The sequence below is a fragment of the Scyliorhinus torazame genome, chromosome 21 (genome assembly GCF_047496885.1).
Source record: "Scyliorhinus torazame isolate Kashiwa2021f chromosome 21, sScyTor2.1, whole genome shotgun sequence".
Lineage (NCBI taxonomy): Eukaryota > Metazoa > Chordata > Chondrichthyes > Carcharhiniformes > Scyliorhinidae > Scyliorhinus > Scyliorhinus torazame.
This window is the reverse complement of record NC_092727.1, coordinates 5,310,133-5,332,114: the sequence shown is the minus strand read 5'-3', so window position 1 is coordinate 5,332,114 and position 21,982 is coordinate 5,310,133. Positions and strand designations below refer to the sequence as shown.

Genomic DNA, 21,982 nt, shown 5'->3' with positions numbered 1-21,982 from the left:
CGAACCAGGGGTCACAGTCTGACGATTCAGGGTAAACCATTTCGGCCAGAGATGAGGAGACATTTCTTCACACAAAGAGAGGTGAGCCTGTGGAATTCATTCCCACAGGAAGTAGTTGATGTTAAAACATTAAATATATTCAAGTGGCAGCTAGATTTAGCACTAGGGGTGAATGGGATCGAAGGCTATGGGGAAAAAGCAGGATTAGGCTATTGAGTTGGATGATCAGCCATGATGGTGATGAATGGCGGAGCAGGCTTGAAGGGCCAAAAGGCCTCCTCCTGCTCCTATCTTCTATGTATCCATGTCTATCAGAAATCTAACTGGGCCTTGAATAAATTCATGACCCAGCCTTCATACTCTCTGGGGAAGAGAATTCCACGTTTGAGAGAGAGATTTTCTCCTTATCTCTTGGGAGACCTCTTGGGCAGGATTCTCCGCCAGCGGGATTCTCCGTTTTGCCGGCGCCCAGGGGTTTCCCCGATGTCGTGGGATTTCCTGACAGCATGGGGCTGCCTCACGATGGGAAAATCCGTTGACCAGCCGGCGTAACGGAGAATCCCGCCGGCGGGTCGGGGCAGAGAATCCAGCCCCTTATTCTTAAACTGTGTCCCTTAGTTCCAACAGCGAGAGGGAGAGACTGGGAGCAGGAGGTGAGTACAAGAGTTTTTAAGTTAAGAGTTGTTAGTAGGACAGTTTGTAGATCAGTTAAGGCAGCCAATAATTTTCAATGTAAAAAAAAATTGCAAGTCATGAACGTAACGCACCCTGGTTACGTGTTTTCTTCCGTGATTTTCATTTAGCATGCTGTTATTCAGGAACACATTTGTGATGCTAAACAGGGGATAGCCATAGCCAGATCCTTTCATTCCCCTTGAGCTCAAGCATCTATTCATGCTCATCTTGAATGTATTCAGTGACTGAGCATTTACTGCTCTTTGGCGGAGAGAATTCTCAAGATTCACAACCCCCTGAAGAATTTTCTCTTCATCTCTACTCTGAATGGCTGACCCCCTCACCCTTGCGATGTGCTGCCGACTACTGGACTCTCCAACCGAGGAAATGGACTCCTCAGCATCTACCCCACCAGATAGATGTAACTAAAAATGTAACCGAAAAGTGATGGGTAACCAAGGTTGGAAGTATTGCATCTGAGACCTGAATCTTTTCACTATCACTTGCAAATATAATATTTGCCCCATTGCCAGCCTTGGATAAAAGACTAGCTGCTATCAAAAATTGCACTGCAGGTCCTGGACTGCCTGCTGGCTATAGTATGTGAGGTCTATGGAGTATATTTCACATCAGCCAAAACAGAGAACCAGTTAACAAGCATTGATACAATTTCTTCTGAGTTCCTCCATTCTCGTCGATAAGTTTATTGAGGTTCTATTTTCTTTGAATTTGGCCAAGTCATGAGGTTGGGTCCCAGACGCAACCCGTGATCTGTTCATTGGGCCAACCACCTTTGGGTGTACCCTGATTGAGAGCCTTGATGTTAAAGGTGGAAATTAGGAGAAAATGGAGTGTTTTTTGCTACAGTTTCCGAGTACAAGCCACCTCGCGCATCTGGTTTCTGTTGCAGTGTGCTGCATTGCAACGTCTTCTGCATAAATAATTTGTAAATTTGTCATAGTGAACAGTATGAATGCAAAGAAAGAAATTGAGGAGAGTAAACACCATTTTCTGATTAAACGTGAATGGAATGATTTTTTAAAATATTCCCAGCAGGTGTGGTTGGATGAACAATGCGGACCGAGCTAAGCTTCTAGCTCCACAAGCGGCCTCACTACAAGAAGGGGTGGCAGAAGGAAGGAAGAGTGATAGGGTATTCATTAGTTAGGAGGGACAGACTGGCCTTTCTGCAGGTGAAGACATGTCTTCAGGACGGCGTGTTGCCTCCATGGGGTCAGAGATGTCACTGAATGGCTGCAGGACATTCGGAAGGGGGAGGGTGGAAAGTCAGAGATCGATACAGGTAGAATGCAGGATGAGGCCTTGCATCAAGAATTCAGGGAGCTAGGCAGTAGATTAAAAAGCAGGACCTCTAGGTTGTAATCTCTGGATTACTTCCAGCGCCACATGCTAGCGAGTAAAGAAATAGGAGAATGGGGCAGAGTTGGTGCAGGAGGGAGGGTTTTCAATTCCTAACTCAGTGGGACTGTTTCTGGGGAAGGTAGACATGTACAAGTGGGATGGTCTGCACCTGAACCACATTGGGACCAAATCCTTGAGGGCGGGTTTGCTCGTGCTGTTGGGAGGAGTTTAAAATAGTTCAGCGCGGGAAGGGGACACAGCGTGTTAGTACAATAGAGACACCTCAGTAAAGGAAACAAGGCAGATGGAGTTCAACCATATTGAGTTCCAAGGGAGTACGGCGAGGCTGGATGACCTCTAATGCTGGGAGTATTATAGGTAAGACCGATGAATAAGGGCATGGATTGACGTGTGAAATTGTGATGTTGCCATCACAGAGACGTGGTTGGGGGAGGGGCAGGACTGACAACTCAACATTCTGGGGAATAGGGTCTTCAGGCGAGACAGGGCAGGGTGTAAGTCACGAGATGGTGTCACATTAATTAAGGAGTCAGTTACTGCGGTAAGGAGGGACGATATCTTGGAAGGGTCTTCAAATGAGGCTTTGTGAGTAGAGCTTGGGAATCAAAAGGTGGCCGTCAAATTGGGAGTGTATTACAGGCCTCCAAACAGTCAGGGGGCAATAAAGGAGCAGATATGTAGACAATTCACTGGGTAATTATATTGGAGGATTTCAACTTCTCCAACATTAATTGAGATAGTCATAGTGTAAAGGATTTAGAGGGGATAGATTTATTGAAATGTATTCAGGAGAGCTTTTTATGTCAATATTTAGACGGTCCGACAAGGGGCTGCGCAGTGCTGGATCTGGTTCTGAGGAATCAAGCCGGGCAGCTGTTTGAGGTGGCAGTGGGGGAGCATTTTAGTGATAGTGATCACAACACAGTGCGATTTAAGCTTGTTGTGGAAATGGTAAAGGATGTTCTGCAAAAAACGGTTTTGGATTGGGGGGGGGAGGCAGATTTTATTAGAATAAGACGAGATCTAGCCAGAGTAGACTGGGAATAGATTTTTGTGGGAAAATCTGCAGTAGAGCAGTGGGGAGCCTTTCAGAAAGGAAATGGAGAGGGTACAAGCCCAACATGTTCACTTGAGGGTGGAATGAAGGAGCAACACGACCAGAGAATCCTGGATGACTAGGAATATTCCAGATTGGATAAGAAAGAAAAAAGAGACTTTAAGCAGGTACAAAGACTCGATAGGCTGTATGGCCTCCTTCTGCACTGCAAGGATTCCACGGTTCTATGAAGGCGGGGAACTTCAGAAAACAATTAGATGGCATGAAAGCAAAGAGGGGGCATAAAAATACACTGGCAGGTAGATTAGGGAGAATCCCACAATGTACTCTGAGGAAGACGATAACCAGGGAAAGCGTAGGGTTGGAGGCAATGTGTGAGTGGAGCCGGAGGATATTAATAGGGTGTTAAACGAATACTTCACATTTGTGTCCAATCGGGAGAAGGAGGATGTTGGTGCCGAATTTGGGGAGAGGTACTGTGAGGCTCTTGAACAGGAATGATATAGGGAGTGAGGAGGTATTGGAGATTTTGGCAGGTGTAAAAGCAGACAAATCCCCAGGTCGAGATGAGTTTATCCCAGGATGCTGTGGGAGGAAATTACACAAATTCTTATTCCCCTCTGGCCACAGGGGAGGTACCAGAGGACTGGAGGACAGCTAATGTTGTTACACTTTTCAAGAACGATGGTCCACATAAACCAGGGAATTACAGACCAGTAAGTCTCACATCAGTGGTAAGGAAACCTTTGGAGAAAATTCTGAAGGAGAAAATTAACTCCGTTTGGAAAGACAGGGTTTGATCCGGGATAGTCAGCATGGCTTTGTCAGAGGGAGGGCATGCCTAATGAATCTGATTGAATTTTTTGAGGAGGTGATCAGGTGTGTAGATGAGGGTAGTGCAGTTGATGTAGTTCATATGGATATCAGCAAAGTCTTTGACAAGGTCCCACCTGGGAGACTGATAAAGAAGGTAAAAGCACCTGGGATCCAGGGTAACGGGACAAGTTGGATCCAAAACTGGCTTAATGATAGGAAACAGAGGGTGGTGGTAGAAGGCTGTTTGTGTGACTAGAGGCTGGTGTCCAGTAGCGTACCACAGGGATCAGTGCTGGGTCCCTATTGTTTGTGATATTTACAAACAATATAGATAGGAATGATATAACTTTGCAGATGACAAGGTGGTTAATAGCGAGGAAGAAGGTCTTGGATTGCAGGAAGATATCGATGGGTTGGTCAGATCAGTTAGCAGATGGAATTTAACCCTCAAAAGTGCACAGTGATGCTATTTGGAAACAGTAACAGGACAAGGGAGTACTCGATGAATGGCAGGGCATTAGGAAGCTCGGGTATCTTGGGGTGCTTGGTAACAGATCCGTGATGGCAGCAGGACAATTTAATAGGCTAGTGAAGAAGGCATTCGGGACACGTGCCGTTATCAGTCGTGGCATAGATTATAAGATCAGGGAGGTTGTGTTGGAGCTGTACAAAACTTTGATTAGGCCACTGCTGGAGTATTGTGTGCAGTTCTGGTTGTCTCACTAATGGAAGGGATGCGATTGCACTGGAGTGGGCGGTAGGGGTCTGGAATGCACTGCCCGGGAGGGTAGTAGAGATGGGAAACCGCACATCTTTATAATGTATGTGGATGAGCACTTGAAATGTCACAACATTCAAGGCTATGGGCCAAGTGTTGAAAAGTGCGATTAGTGTAGATTTGGTGCAGACTCGATGGGTCGAAGAGCCTCTTCTGTACTCTGACTCTCTAACATTCAAACAGAGCAAGGGACAACAATAAAAGCAATACCCATTCAGATAATGGACGGGAGGAGGATGTCAGGCTATGCTAGTTCTCATCATTGGGAGTTCAGATCCCGAGGCTATCGCAGGAACAATCATTTCCAACTTGAGCAAATATCTCTCTGTAATCGTGTTTTACTGGGAGCAGGTGTGAGTAATTCCCGTGAAGTCCCATTTACTCTCCGGCTGAGATGGAAATTGAGTTTGAAGCAACTTCTCTCAATCAAGGCAGTTGAGCATGTCTGTTTTGATGGTTGTTTTACCAGAAGCAATAAGGTGACCGGTAATTAAGGGTAAAATATTAGTCCAAGTTCAGCCAAGAATTTTCACCTAGTCTGGCACGGTGGCACAGTGGTTAGCACTGCTGCCTCAGCGCCAGGGTCCCAGGTTGAATTCTTGCCTTGGGTCACTGTCTGTGCGGAGCCAGCACGTTCTTCCCGTGTCTGTGTGAGTTTCCTCCGGGTGCTCCGGTTTCCTACCACACTCCAAAGAGGTGCAGGTTAGGTGGGGTTATGGGGATAGGGTGGGAGTGGGCCTGAGTAGGATGCTCTTTCAGAGGATCGGTGCAAACTCGATGGACCAAATGGCCTCCTTCTGCACTGCAGGGATTCTATGGTTCTCTGGAGTACTGAAAAAACAAAACAAGTCGTCAGTTGCTGCCTTTTCTTGACAGACTTTGGGTGGTTTAAGCGATTGGCTGATATTCAGTATTCTCAAACCATGTTCTCTTGGAGATGTTGAAGCACCGTGTCTGTTGCCCATCTAACGCAGATACATCCACCCCAGAAAGCACAGACTTGCATACGGAAATGCATGGACCTGACCCATGCACACACGCACAACCACTTCACCGCCACACGAGCAAACAGCTGCCATCCTCAAGCCTATGTACCCCCAGGCAGGCAACCACAAGTCTATCCACTACCCAAATCGTGTGTCATATTCGGAAGTCTCAGAGGGTTTTTTTTTTTTTTTTTTGAAGCGGTGGTTATGTTTATCTCCTCTCATCAGAAATGATTTTCTTTGACAACATAATAGAGTTGGAATCAGACGAGTGAAAATTTGCTTTGCTAATGAGTTTTCTCTGCTTTCAAGGCCAAAAATGATTCCTATGCTGAGCTACTTCAGATAAATAGGGTTGGATTGGAATGAGCATTGTTAGTACCAGAGTGCTGTAGGACAGCAAAGAATGGGAACATTTTGGTGAGTGTGGGGGAGTAGACGTTGCAAGTGTGTGTATCCACTTTTTCGACATGAATAAATCCCCTCAAGGTATTTAGCTATGATACCCCCTTTACTGTCAAAATATTGTATGCTTGTTTGCTAACGGTCTACTGTTTAAGTTGGATGATTTGCTGTAGAGGCAGTGCATTGTGGAATCGAAATTACCCACTCATTTGCAGCCAGAACTAAGGAAGATAGGAGCAAGAGTAAGCCATTCAGCCCATCAAACATGCTCAGCTGTTCAATTCGATCATGGCTGATCATCCTCCTCAACACATTAGGTGGTATTGCACTGGTATTGTCACTAGACTAGTGATCCAGAGGCCCAGGGGAATGGTCTGGGGAACCGGGTTCCAATCCCACCAGGACAGGTGGTGAAATTTGAATTCCGTAACAGTCTGGATTTAAAAGTCTAATGATGGCCATGAAACCATTGTCGAGGAAAACCTACCTGGTTCACTGATGTCCTTTAGGAAACAAAATCCTGCCGTCCTTACTTGGCCTGGCTTATGAATGCAGGGTGTTCTGGAGGACGGGAACGAAAACGGGCCGATATCGAGTTACATATTGGTACCAATGATATAAGTAGAAAAGGGGGTGAGGTCCTGCAAGCAGAATTTAGGGGAGCTAGGAAGTTGATTTAAAAAAAACAGGACCCAAGAAGGTAAAAATCTCTGGATTACTTCCGGTACCATTGCTGGTGAGTATAGAAATAGGAGATTAATCCAAATGAATGTGTGGCTGAAGAAATGATGGAGGAGGGAGGGCTTTAGATTTATCAGTGGGGGAGCATTTTGCAGACAGATCAGAGGTCCATTAGATTCAAGATTGGTGGAAAAGGACAAGGGTTGGCCTTAAATCAAAGTTCTAAACTGGGTGAAGGCCAATTTTTTTTTTTATAAGATCAGATATTATTTGGCCAGAGTGGACTAAGAGCAGACACTCTTAGTTAAATCTGTGACAGAACAGTGGGATGGTTTCAAGAAGGACATTGGCGCAGAGCCAACATGTTTCGATCAAGAAAAAGGGTGGGAGCAACAGATCCAGTGAACCCTGGATATCGAGGGATCTACAGCATTGGATAAGGAGAAAAGGAGAGACTTGTGGCAGATATCGAGGGCACAAAACAGCGGAAGCTCTGGAGGCATATAGAATGTGCAAGAGGAAATTTAAGAGGGAACTTAAGAGAGAGAAAAGGGACATGAAAGGACACTGACAGGTAAAATAAAGGAAAATCTTAAGTTGTTTTACAAGGTATATTAGGGGTAAAAGGGTAACTAGGGAAAGTAAGGCCCATTAAGGATCACAGTGGGTAATTTGTGTGTGGAGTCGGAGGATGTAGGTATGGTTCTAAATGAATACTTTTTATTGGTGTTCACTACTGAAAGGGTCGGTGTGGGCATAGACAACAGGGAGGACTGTGATAAAATTAAAGAAATTAACATAGGCCGAGGAGATTCTAAGTGGTCTGGCAGGCTTAAAGGTAGACAAATCTCCAGCCCTGGATGGAATATAACCCAGGCTGTTGAGTCATGCCTGGCCAACTTGTAGACCATAGAATGCCTACAGTGCCAAAGGAGGCCATTTGGCTCATCGAGTCTGTACCAACCCTCCTGAAAGAGCATCCTACCCAGGCCCACACACCCCGCCCTATCCCATGACCCTACCTAACCTCCACATCTATCTTTTGAGGATAGATTTGACTTCTGTGTTTTTGTTCTAAACTGGCTGGTCTCCATTATTTTGTTGTTCTTCACTCTATCACTTGCCTTCAGCTTGTTGTCCTCTATATTCATGCATGAATTAATATTGTTAATTTGTTCTAAAGTTCCTAATTCAGTTCGGAACCCACAAGTGATGAAATAAAGGACAATGTGCCGTTGCAGTAGTTAGGGGAGCTGAAGCAGTCTGTGCTCACACACAGCAAGACCCAAACCGTGTTCAGGCTTGAGCTGATAAGTGGCAGGTAACATGCGCACCATTCACCAGAAACCACTGACCTGAAACGTGACTGGACCAGCCATAAAAACACACTGGCTACAAGAACAGGTCAGGGTCTGAGGCAAGTAACTCATTTCCTGACTCTCCAAAGCCTGTCCACCATCAACAAGGCACAAGTCAGGTGTGTGATATCGAGGGCACAAAACAGCGGAAGCTCTGGAGGCATATAGAATGTGCAAGAGGAAATTTAAGAGTGAACTTGAGAGAGAGAAAAGGGACTGAAAGGACACTGACAGGTAAAATAAAGGAAAATCCTAAGTTGTTTTACAAGGTATATTAGGGGATTAGGGGATATATTAGGGGATTGCCTGGATGAGCACAGTTCCAACAGCACTCAAAGTTCTGCACCATCCAGTGCAAAGCAGTCCAATAGGTCGGTATTCCACCCACCATCTGAAACATTCACTTCCTCCACCACCAGTGTACATTGGTAGCAGTGTGTACCATCTACAAAACACAGTGCAGCAATTTGCCTAGCCTCCTTTATCAGCGCCATCCAAACCTGCATCCTCTACCACCTAGAAGGTCAAAGGGCAGCAGATACATGGGAACACCACCAGCAAGCCCCCCTCCAAGTCGCACACCATCCTGACTTGGAATGATATTGCCATTCCGATGCTGTCAATGCCATTCTTAACAGCACAGTGGGTGTACCTACACCGCAAGGACTGCAGCGGCATTTAAGGATGACCAGTAAAAGCTGGCCTTGCCAGGGATACTCATCTGCTGAACGAGTAATAAAAATCTGAGAATGATACAAGTACTGATCATCAGAAAAGGACACGACTGACCAATTAGCATCACAGGAGAAAAAGGTGGAAGCCCGCCTACTGCACGTTGGGCTTGTTACAGTCGGGCAGTTTGCCGTCTCGCTGGCAGCGGAGCTGGGTTTGTCGATGCTTCCGTGTTTTAAAATCTCCTGCTACTAAGACTTTCACAGAAAGTAAGAGGATTCCATTCACAAGATTGAAGGTGACTGAACGCAGATCTGTACATGTGCAGCGTATCTGGCCAGTACATGCATGCCCAAGTCTGAATTGGCCCTGAAACACGCGCACACAAGCTAGAACGGCACTGGGCCAAGCTGTAAAATTAGTCCAGCCTGCAAAGCCTACCCATTTAACTTCTGGAAAATCGATGTTGTAGTCAGTAATTGGTTTAGTAACTCTTTTAAGAATTTAGGCCCAGCTCTATAAGGGCCTCCTACTGTGCACTGTAATAAGGAAACGCTTGGCATGAAAAGTAATGAATAATTACTTCAAAACATGGAAAAACAACCACGTAGCTCCAGCAATAAACTAATATTGTTTTATGTGTGCATATGTGTCGATGTGAGCATTTCATTACTGGACTCCAAGGCAGACTGAGGGCTAATTAAAGTGATATACCTGAAATGGCTGTGTTGCAGATGCGCAAGAGGCTTGATTTTCTTAGAGTAATTCTGGTTAGTCTGCATGTAGCTCTTGAATTATCTCCTTGGAAGCGAGTCAGCCTTTTTGACGAAGCCACTCTGATACAGGCAGCAGCTGTGGATGATGTAGTACAGTAAAGTCGTCATGGTCCCAGATGTCGACAGGCTGCCTGAGGACTACCACACCTCAGGCGAGGGGCAAGGTTGAGAAGGTGGGGCCTTCATGAATAACCTCAGCTGGTACGGAGATTGAACTCGCGCTGCTGACCTCGCCCTGCATCGTGAACCAGTTGTCTAGCCAACTGAGCTAAACTGATCTGTATGGAAGGACATCTGTGGGTTCTCGCAGAAACAGTGAATCTTACCCGAAAGTTGATAATCTTCATTAAGCAGGGTCAGCTAGGTAGAGTAATTGGTGACGTGTTGGGTGCATTTGATGTATTGTTGGATGAATACATATTCAGTGATTAGTAATCTGCAGCTGAATTGATTCAAATGAGGGGTTTGAATCACGTGGACAATCAGTAGGAAATAGTTATTTTTGTGTTTCTGGTTCTTTGTGGCTTTTGTCAGGTTGGTTGAGAGGGAGTGTCAGTGTAGCAGTGCTGCAGGAACCTATTCTAAACATATTTGCTCACTCCCAGGAATGGACGTTAATCCCCAGGCCAGAACACGATGCTATATGTAAAACCGCACTTGTATTGTTGTCTGAAAGACAGGTTTTGCAGGTGAATTGCTGAACTAGAGATGCACACTGTTTCTTACTCTGGTGTTGTCTGCAGCTGTATTTCACTTCCATTTCAGTAACGTGTCTCACACTCTATCCCATATCCATGCCCCTCAAACATGTTATTCAGAGCTGTGGCTAACATTTTATAAAATTATTTGGGTGGCGCATTGCTGCCTCACAGTGCCAGGGACCCAGGTTCAATTCCGGCCTTGGGTGTGTGGAGTTTGCCCTTTCTCACTGTGCCCAGGTGGGGTGGCCATGATAAAATTGGCTCTTGGTGTCCAGGGCTGCAGGTTACGGAGATAGCACGGGGGGAGTGGGCCGAGGTAGTGTGTTCTTTTAGAGGGTCGGTTCAGACTCAATGGGCCCATATTCCTCCTGCACTGTAGGAATTCTATGGATTACCTGATAATGGCAAATGCCTTGCTGGGTGACACTCTTATCTTTTCAGTGAGAAGGTTTGTGGCTTTAAGCCCTGTTCAATTAATTGAACACACCATGCAGGTTGAGCCATTAACGCGGTATTGAAGCGCTATCCAAGATGCGGGGTCCTTTGATTGAAACTGTCTGTGCCTGTAGCACTCTTGAAGAGGAGCTGCCAAGTTTCTCCAGTGCCCTGGCCAACATTCATCCCTCAACCAACCCCACCAAAAACAGAATACTTGAGCCTTTGTTTCTAATGCTGGGATTTGCTTGTGATTAAAAGATGATTATCTCCATAACAACGGTGACTATTTAATGACACATCATGAGCTGTGAAACACTTCAGTGCATCCTGGGAATGTGAAAGCTGATAAATTGGATGCGAGGTCTTTCTTTTACATGAGCTGTGATTGTTTGAGCAACAATAAATGTGCAATATGTTTGACCATATATTCGACTTGATTTCTAATCAGGAAATGTTGTTGTAGTTTTTCAGGCTCAAACGGTGACTGTGGATGACAGCGTGTCTGGATTTATTGGAAATGATGTGATTTTGCGTTGCACGTTCACAAACAACAATCCAAACATCAAAATCACTCAGGTGACGTGGCAAAAGGCAACCAATGGGTCGAAGCAAAACATTGCCATTTTTCATCCCTCGATGGGGGTCTCTGTCTTGCCTCCATACAAAGCAAGGGTGTCTTTCAAGAAGCCATCTCTCGATGATGCCACCATCAAGCTGTCCAGCTTAGAGTTGTTGGATGAAGGTGTGTACATCTGTGAATTCGCAACCTTTCCGACTGGAAACCGAGAGAGCCAGGTTAACCTCACCGTCTTTGGTAAGTACTCGTGTAAATCAGATTGACAGTAATATAATGATCCAACCTATGAGCAATATGTGCATGCAGCTTACAGGTATGTTACTGTCCCAGAAATCCAAAAGCCTTCAATGTTCCTGAGATGGAGTTGAAATCCCACCCTGCTGGTTTTTTTGAGAATTTCAATTCAGCTGGAATCATTCTCTGGTGTAAAAAAGACCCCAAAATGTTCACTCCTGCCCTATAAATAAGAGAACCTGCTGCCCGTACAAGGCCTGAGTGGCCCCAGTCCTGTACCAATGTGGTTGTCTCTTAACTGCTCTCAGATGCCAAAACCTCAAAGGCGAGTATTCCTTGTGATCAAAAGTTGCACGAACACTGAGACTCCCTCTTAACGGCTTTGATTCAACTGAAAAACCGGTAGTACTTGATCTGACTTTGCAATAGAAGCAACCAAATGTGTTCTTCAACTCATTGATTCACGGAGTTGGTCCCTTCGAGATCACCGTCACGGTGTAGCATTGTTTTAGTCGGCTTGGAGTTCTGACGATGAAATGTGAAAATAATTACCTGGTCGTACCGTGCTTGGGTATTACTCAAAGCAAAGCCACGTTGTTGAAGCTTTCAGCTTGCACTCGTCAGTGCAGGCGCAAGAATGTCAGATTTCAAAGGGAGTAACGATCTTTTAACTGCACGGGAAAAGGGAGGGGGTTGTTTGGTTGGCAATTTGGCTTTGGTCAAGGCATTGCCGTGGCGAATACACCAGGAAACCATTGCCCCAACGCTTTTGTTCAATTCAAAAATTCACGGTGCCTGGTCAAGTGCCCTGCGCCTCCATGGCAACAAGAATTAATAAGAATTGACTTGCCAAACAATCAACATCTTTTCTTGGTGATTCCGTTGAAATTTGGTATTCTTGCGTCTGCCCTGATGAGTTCAAGGCAAAAAGCTTTGACAACATGACTCCCACCCCCCCCCACCCCCCCCACCTTTTTTTTGTATTGTGAAAATGCTGCTATTTGGAGCTAGATTGAATAATGAATTGTGTGCAATGACCTGTGCAGCATTCAGTGACTCACAATGAATACAGGGCCTGAGCATTGAGATATACATCATTTATGGTTTGTTGGATTTATGCTCAATTAGGCATTCGATAACTGTTTAATGTTTAATTGTCTCTCATTAACATAAAATAAGGCAGTCCCAGGGTCATTTCACCCACACTGCAATAACCCAGGGTGGAAACGTCTGTAATAGTAACGTTCTGAGCTCCCAGCGGGTCGGGCGGTATCAATGGAGAGAAACAACGTTAGAGGTGACGTTTCATCAGGACTTTTACATTTGTAAAGAAGTTTCCAAAACCGGAGCATGCCGATCATTGTTACACCTGTAACCATGGCAGCAATGAATCAGAACATTGGTATTGACGAATTAGGGCAGCACGGTAGCACAAGTGGTTAGCACAAGTGGATTCACAGCGTCAGGGACCTGGATTCAATTTCCGGCTTGGGTCACTGTGCGGAGTCTGCACGTTCTCCCCCTGTCTGCGTGGGTTTCCTCCGGGTGTCCCGGTTTCCTCCCACAGTCTTAAGATGTGCAGGTTAGGTGGATTGGCCGTGCTAAATTGCCCTTAGTGTCCAACAAAAGGTTAGGTTGGGTTGCGGGGATAGGATGGAAGTGTGGGCTTAAGTGGGGCGCTCTTTTCAAAAGCCGGTACAGACTCGATGGGCCGAATGGCCTCCTTCCGCACTCTGAATTCTATGATCCTATGAAACGGTGTAGCCTTCCCTTCTGCAGTGTCTTCAGTGCTAAAATATCAACATCGAGTAACAGTGCAGTTCCAGTGTAAGTGAGTAAAGTCACCATACTCCCTGATGACCATAGGTTGCATTCCCCTTTGAGGGGGAGAGTGGCAAATTTAAAATAAATAAAAAAATTTAGAGTACCCGATTATTTTTTTTCCAATTAAGGGGCAATTTAGCGTGGCCAATCCACCTAACCTGCACCTATTTGGGTTGTGGGGGCAAGACCCACGCAGACACAGGGAGAACGTGCAAACTCCACACGGACAGTGACCCGGGATCGAACCCGGGTCCTCCGCGCCGTAGGCAGCAGTGCCGCCCTGACTGGTGGTAATTTAACCTGATGAGGTTCACCACACCTTGGGCGAGGGGCAAGGTTGAGAGTGGGGGGAGGGGGGGTTTAATGACTAGCCTCAGCCGGTACAGGAATTGAACCAGTGTTGCTGGCCTCGCCAATGCCAGAGTGGTTTGGAAGATGACCTTTATCCTTCTCTGCTTCCTCCAAGGTGTCTGAATCCAGTGCTTCATAAAATTGGGTATCTTCATTTCGGATCTCTTGGTCAATGTACAATCTAAAATTCTCATCATCAGGACTGGTTTGCTGGTGACACAGACTGCAGGCTAAGATTGCACCATTAGTGTTGCCTCCCCCTGCATTATGATTGATTGTGCTATGTTTGGATGTCAGTTCAGATTATTACAGATGGTTGCTGTCTCTCTCCATCTCTCTTGTCATTCCCCCCCCACCCTCAGTGCGTCTCTGTCTTTAATGTGTGAGTGTCTCTCTCTCTCCAGTGAGAGAATTGCTTATTTGTGCTTTACAGCTGTTTCATTTGCTGATGTTCGATTGTTTACATGATACTGAACTGCTGATGGGAATGTGGAAATGTAAATTTTAATGTTGGGTTTCCATTCCCTCTTTTCAGAGAGGAGTATTATTATCTTGGCAGTTTAAACTGCAGTTGTGCAAATTTCTTGATCAATTTGCATTGCCTGCGCGTGGTGCAAATTGCAAATTGATGGAGGGAGTGGGCGAAATGAGAGTTTCCAATAGAAATCGCTGACTGGTCACAGCAAAGGCTCTGGCAACATTATTTTAGACACAATGGCCATTGTCTAACCAAATATACCACATTTTTATTCCGAATTCATTTGTGTTGATCATTGACATTTTTATAAAATTTAAAGTACCCAATTTATTTATTTTTTCCAATTAAGGGACAATTTTACAAATATTTTTATTGTCACAAGTAGGCTTGCATTAATACTGCAACAAAGCCACCGTGAATTTAGCGGGGCCAATTCACCTACCCTGCACATCCTTGGGTTGTAGGGGTGAGACCCACGCATTAACGGGGAGAATGTGCAAACTCCACACGGACGGTGACCCGGGCCGGGATCGAACCCGAGTCCTCGGCGCCGTGAGGCAGCAATGCTAACCGCTGCGCCACCGTGCTGCCCCACTGACCAGTTTAAGTGAAACTTCATGTGCACTACATCACGTTGTGCATTCAGATTCCTGAAGTGCCTCTGGTCCATGACATTATCCAGGTTAGTGTTTTTTACAGTAAGCCAATTAGGTTAAAAAAAATAGTTGACCTGGGTCCATATTTTGTATTGGTGAATGTGTAGGGGTGGATGGAGCTGAAAGATCTGTCTGTGTCTTTGAGTGATGCCTGTGTTTCAGCTAAGCTGCCCAGTCAGAGTAAGAAGCATTAAATAGGGTGACTTCACGTGTACTGACGTGTGTACCACATATCTGAGCACACTGGCTTTTGCTAGACATCCGCCCACATTTCCAATTTAAGAGCAAGCTGAGTGCCCAGTGTGCAAACCCCTCTGCGGTGTTGACAAAACATGTGGGCAGCACGGTAGCACAAGTGGATAGCACTGTGGCTTCATAGCGCCAGGGTCCCAGGTTCGATTCCCCGCTGGGTCACTGTCTGTGTGGAGTCTGCACGTTCTCCCCGTGTCTGCGGAGGCTTCCTCCGGGTGCTCCAGTTTCCTCCCACAGTCCAAAGGCGTGCAGGTTAGGTGGATTGGCCATGCTAAATTGCCCTTAGTGTCCGATGGGCCGAATGGCCTCCTTCTGCACTGTATGTTCTATGTAATTATGTAATGCCGCATCTGGTGCAGGGTCTGTGAATGGTGGGAATGCATTTACAACAGTGCTTCGGTCAAGAGCACCTTTTAAATACAAAACATTTCTATAGTGCCTTTCAGAACCACCAACTGGCAGTTCAAAGCAGTTTGCAACCAATGAAGTAATGTTGAAGTGTAGACACTGTTGGAATGTAGAAAACACGCCAGCCAGCACAGCAAGATTCCACAAACTGATGTGGTGATGTTCAATAATCTGCTTCAGTGATGTTGACTGAGGATAAATATTGGCAAGACACCGGGACGAAAGCCTTACTCTGCCTTGAGATAGTGCCATGGTATCTTCAGCCACGCAGGCAGATTGAGCCATCGTTTAATGTTTCATCTGAAAGACAGCACCTCCAACAGTCCCTTGGTACTGCACGGGAGAGCCGGTCTTGATGGTTCTGCCAGAACCCAAAACCTTGTGACTCTGGCGAGGGTGCTATTAACTGCTCCAGAGTACCACCTAAATTTGGCTTGCAAATCCCCGTGTAATGAAAATACTTCCATACAGTTTATTATAGATACAGTACCTGAACGTTTTACTATGTGCAGATGGTTCCGTTCTGTGTTACGTAGTCTAAATGTTCAAAAGTCATCTGTATAACTGTAGCTGCCAAGTGAAAAGCAGCAGCTGTCTGTATAACTCCCTGATTGAGGCCTTGTACTAGAAAACAGCATCTGACATCCACCAGAATAAGGATACACGTCCCCTCTTGGTTGAAGCACAGCAGCAAATCATCTCCGCAGTGTGGCTAAGAACAAAACACGGATAATCCACGCAAGAGTGCATCCTGACATCCATTCACAGTCAGAGGCTGGAAGCACATTTAGTCTTTCATTAGGATACTGGTAGCCATAAATCACTTGTTTTGCATGACAATGCCATGGGATGGATTGGGGTTTAGCCACTTGGCCTCCCAGCTCTTCATTTTGTGCTGTGCATGCAGATCAGCTCTTGGAGATTGTTTCATTTGTATTGAATCAAAAATGGCAAAAAACGTGATTCCTGTCCCAACCTTGCAGTTTTGATCCTATTGATGGAATCCTGTTGTTAGTTCATCACCGTGACGGAGATCAATATGGGAGGGTCGCTGCTTTTTAAAAATTCATTCATGGACCGTATTTATTGCCTTTTGAGAAGGTGGCGGTGAGCTGCTGCTTTCAACTGGATTGCCAGACCATTTGCTCCCCCCCCCCCCCAAAAAAAGGTAGAATTTTTCAGTGATTATTTAGACACCAGCACCTACAATTTTGGTCTTACTAAAACAGAATCGTCCTATTTGGGAAAAGGTAACAAACAATTGCCTGAGGTGGGTGTTGGGCCCTATTGCAAATGCAAATATGGAATCTAATGCTCACTTGAGGCCGAGTGTGCAGGATTAGTTTGCCTAGGTTCTCGGGTCACCTGTTTCCTCACCGGTGGTCCTGAATGGCACCATTGCAGCATCAACCAATGAAGTAAGATTTTTAAATATGTTTGCCCGAATGTAGAGCTTATTCCTTCTGCATGGCCAATCCACCTGCACATCATTGGACTGTGGGAGGAAACCTCGAGAGGCCTCTTCCGGGTCGATGCGCCTTGCGAGATCCAACGAGATCTTGCTAGTCATCACGATCCGGATGTCGGCCACAATGGGCAGGACCCAGACTTGCAGAGTTGCGTGAACCTAAAAACTGGATCTAAGTGGCCCCCCTGGGTCGACCAGTCTCGCCGAGGGGACCCCAGCCAGGTGCCATTTAGCGCTGAGACCAGGCGGACGGCTCTGGGAGATTCTCCCAGGAGATTGGAGACCCCCTGGGTGGCTTGTATCTTGTCAAGGTGGTATCCTGCCACCCCTGATGCCACGGATGCCCAGGTCGAACGTTTCTCCTGCTGGGGATTGGTTCTGGGGGTGCCCTGCCGTGTGAGGTGAGGTGTGGTGTGGGGGGGTCTAGAGGACCCAACCCCCCCCCAAACAGATGAGTTGGGGCAGGGCATTGGGGGGGTCCAAGAGGTCCGAACTCCTCAGTGGAGGGAATGTGGTGGTGTTGTTCCCTGTTGAGGCCCGAAAACCTCCCAGAATGCCAGTAGATAACAGGGTGGCTCCTGGGGCTTGTAGCGCCGGGAATGACCCCTGTAATCCTGCCCAGAACTGACGCATTTTTGCTCCGATGGCGCCCAATGTATTTTCAGCTTGGGGAGATGAGATCATTGTGGGATGGAGCTCAGAGGCAATGAGTTTGCAGAAGCTTTGAGAGAGAGAGAGGAGCTGAATCCTGATCTGCCTGACTGGATGAGTCCACAATTCTTTCCAGTAGGATAGTTTAAAAAAGGAATAATAATATAAAAGCAGGGCAGTCTTGTCTCAAGACAAGGAAGATGAAACAACCCAGTTGAAGTAGTTATTTGAAGATATTCAGCCAGAGTCTGAAGGGGTTGCAATAGAAGCCTGATCTGTTTTGTAAAGCAAGTATTACTCTATGTCCTGCTTTAAGATGGATTAAGAGCCCTCTGTTTTTGTCCTTGTTGTTCAATGGGAAATTATATAGACAGCCTGGATTGTATATTAAGTGCAACCTTTAGGAATTGGATTGAAACACGCCAAGCAGATTCCTTAAAGCCATGAGCTACAGCATCATTAAACATTTTATATTCCATCTTTCAATGGGCGGCATATTAGCACAATGGTTAGCACTATTCCCAGCTTGGGTCACTTTCTGTGCGGAGTCTGCACGTTCTCCCCGTGTCTGCGTGGGTTTCCTCCGGGTGCTCCGGCTTCCTCCCACAAGTCCCGAAAGACTTTTCCTGTTGGGTGTATTGGACATTCTGAATTCTCCCTCTGTGTATCCGAACAGGCGCCGTTGTGTGGCGACTAGGGGCTTTTCACAGTAACCTCATTGCAGTGTTAATGTAAGCCTACTTGTGACAATAAAGATTATTATTATTAATATTAAATCTATCATGGCTCTGTGTTCCATCACTCTTGCTTTAGTAAACATCTCTGGAGTATTTAATTTGCTTTTCTTGCATATATGCAGGAACGATGACTAACATTTAATCTTTTATTTGTTTGAGGGGGGTATCATTAGATTGTATATACATGATTGTGTAAAACTGGGCAACAATCTTAGAACATAGAACATAGAACAATACAGCGCAGTACAGGCCCTTCGGCCCACGATGTTGCACCGAAACAAAAGCCATCCAACCTACACTATGCCATTATCATCCATATGTTTATCCAATAAACTTTTAAACTTTTAAATCTTATTACGAGACTCTTGTTACTCTATAATTGAATACAGTTACAGTGCTATCGTATTTTGATATTATATGGGGGAGGGGGTTCAGTCAGACATGGTCATTTTATTTTTGCTGACAGTTCTCTTAATTTCCTTGTAGCCAGACCAGTGATTGATGCTGAGCTCAGTCCAGACACCATCACTGCACGAGCTGGCTCTCCAAGAAAGATTGTTGTTGCAACTTGTACATGTGCCAATGGGAAACCGCCAGGCATCATCACCTGGGAGACGAACGTTAATGGGGAGACGGACGTTAAAGAATCTCGAAACCAAAATGGCACCATCACAGTGACCAGCCAATATCTGTTGGTTCCATCCAGAGAGGCTCATAGACAACCACTGACCTGCGTGGTGAATTACCAAATGAACCGCACCACCAAAATGTTGATGTTGAACGTGCAGTGTGAGTATCCGCTGTATCATCTGTTATTAATGGTCTGAAACTTGGGCTTAAAGCATGTTACTGTCCTGTTGTGACAAACTCGCGGGGCCTCTTCACTCTTGTCCACCTGCATGTGCACACCTCACACCTATCTCTGATATACCCACACTCTTAATGCCCCGCACCACCCTCGCTGTGATACGTCTATATTCTCAAATCCCCTCGAAAATGAGCTGAAGGGGCAGCACGGTGGCGCAGTGGTTAGCACTGCTGCCTCACGGCGCCGAGGTCCCAGGTTCGATCCCGGCTCTGGGTCACTGTCCGTGTGGAGTTTCCACATTCTCCCCGTGTTTGCGTGGGTTTTGCCCCCACAACCCAAAGATGTGCAGGCTTGGTGGATTGGCCACGCTAACTTGCCCCTTAATTGGAAAAAATGATTGGGTATTCTAAATTTATTTAAAGAAAAGAAAATGAGCCGTATTCCTTGTAGTGTTCCTCAAGTGTAGAGAACTGTCTCAAAGCCCTTTGCACAGAGGAATAGACATAATGGACATCAAGTGGAAGATCAAGAGATAGGCTGAAAACAAGAATTTTGAGGTTTTTCCAAAGTGAGGTAGGTGGCGTATCAGTGAACGGGACAGAAAATCCCGGGGGACAAGTCAGTAGTTCTCAGCAAGCAGTCATCAGTGGTGGAAGAGGGAACAGGACCGCTCTGGGATTGACTCTGGGATACCTCACTCCCTGTAGACCAGCATCACAGTGTAACATAGTGTCCCTTCCCATCCTCCATTAGTTGGGAAGTGACAGATCATCATCTACAATCAGTCCGGGGTATTACCAAAAGCTGTTCTTGGCTGCTCGGACAGATTTACACATAGACAGTTATGCTGGTGGAAGTAGCTTTATTTCAATAGATCTATGTGGTTAATTCCATAGTCCAATAAACAAGTTATTTAAGATAAAAATGTTAAATTAAGTGAAATGTTTGGGGGCGAGGGTTTGATTACAGATGAAACTGTCTCTGAATTCTCTATTTTGGTGACGTTACTTCTCCATGCAGATGAACCAGAGGTTACAGTGGAAGGATTTGATGGAAACTGGTACTTGAACCGGGAAGATGTGCGTCTGACCTGCAGAGCCGATGGAAACCCACCTGCAACAAGCTATCAGTGGAAGATGTAAGTGGTTGCGGCCCTCAGTACGCACTCTCTGTCAAATGGAACACGCTGGAAATGCATAGCAAGTCCATTTGTAAAAGAATACATTTGGTTAATGTCTTAGATGGAAAACATACATCAGAACTAAGCTCTTCTGACAGTGTCTCCACCCACAACATCACCTGATTACTTTTCCCTTTCAAAGCTTGTTGTGGGTTTCCAATGTTTACAGATTTTCTTTTTATCTCAACTGCTTTCTTTATACTTCACCGGGGGCAACCATTAAGGAGATGTTCCTCCCTGTCTCGATAACCCCCTCCAGCTCTATAACCCACCCATCATCTCTGCACTCCTCTAACCCTGGCCTCTTCAGCAAACCCATTTTTTATTGTTGCATCGTTTGGCGGCAAGCATTCAGCTTCTTAGGCCATAAAGCTCTGGAATTCCCTCCATTAACCTCTTCCCCTCAATCTCTCCTCCGATAAAACAATTCTTAAAATCGGCCACACCTTTCTGTATGGAAGTGTCCACGTTCTCCCTGGGTGCTCCGGTTTACTCTCACAGTCCAATGGTGTGCAGGTTAGGTAGATTGGCCATGGTCAATTGCCCCTTAGTGTCCAGGGATGTGAGGTTGGGTTACGGGGATAGAGGGGGCCTAGGCAGAGTGCTCTTTCGGAGAGTCTGTGCAGGTGCGATGGGCCAAATAGCCTCCTTCTGCACTCTAGGGATTCTATGATTCTGTGTGGCTCAGTGTCAAATTTTGTTTCCTTCTTGTGAAACGATTTAGAATGTTTTACTGCATAAAATATGCAATTTGGTGTTGTCGTTAGGTATCCATGTGGCAAAAACAGTGCTGGTGGCCGCAACATCTTCTGTGGGATTGAACCTCTGGACATTTGGGCATGACTGATCCGCTGCAGTTAGCGGGAGGGCTATAAATATTTAGCTGAACCTGTAATGAAAATTGTTGGAAACCTTTTACTATTTTGAAAATATTTTGGTTCAGGTGCTATGGGCCAGGGTTTAAAAACTCAAGTGTATTATGGAGTTCACCTGATCTATAACTTTTTGTTGAATTTGGCTAGGATGAGCGCAAGAGCCTTCACTTCAGGTGTGATTCAACAGTCTTCCCCGACACTAATGAAACAAGCTTTATTCTGAGAACTTAGTTAACATTTATATAAACACAGCAAGAATTTTTATCAATACAAACATAAAGATACACCGCAGCTGCAGTAGTCTATGTATAACCCACAATTAATTCCCCCTTAACTGTTCCAATTCAAAAACAAAATCCCATAAAGCAAAAAACCCTTTTTAAGGGCGTGGCCCAGCACTCTGCATCCTCACTTGAATAAGACTGGCTTTTCCTGAGATTCCAACCCAGTCTCACCAGCAGTTTAAACCCTTCCGGAAAGCAGACTATATCTTTTAAGTAACCAAACAAGTGATTTGTACTGGAACAGATATTTAAAATGAAACTACAGAGAGACAGGCCAAAACACTTCTGTTCTCTGTCTGAGTCCACAGCGGCCAAATGTGAAAGCAAAATCAAAAACAGCTCTTGGAGCCACAGCCCAGCTCCACCCACACAATGGTGTCACTGAAGCCATGTGATAAGACAAAAACCTTTCTTAAAGGGACACTCGCATGACACAAGGGGCGTCATCCTCCGACCCCCCGCCGGGTCGGAAA

At 45.7% G+C, this 21,982-nt stretch overlaps 1 protein-coding gene across 11 annotated transcripts in view; it reads left to right on the top strand.

Annotated features, from left to right (window-relative positions):
- The window catches only part of LOC140398116 (nectin-1-like), a 574,692-nt gene that overhangs the window by 115,759 nt on the left and 436,951 nt on the right, over positions 1-21,982 (top strand). For all 11 annotated transcript variants that reach the window (XM_072486388.1, XM_072486378.1, XM_072486383.1 and 8 more), the window contains exons 2-4: positions 11,190-11,540; positions 18,849-19,151; positions 20,191-20,308. In XM_072486388.1, the coding sequence (XP_072342489.1) occupies positions 11,190-11,540; positions 18,849-19,151; positions 20,191-20,308 (772 nt within the window). The remainder of the gene's footprint in view (positions 1-11,189; positions 11,541-18,848; positions 19,152-20,190; positions 20,309-21,982) is intronic.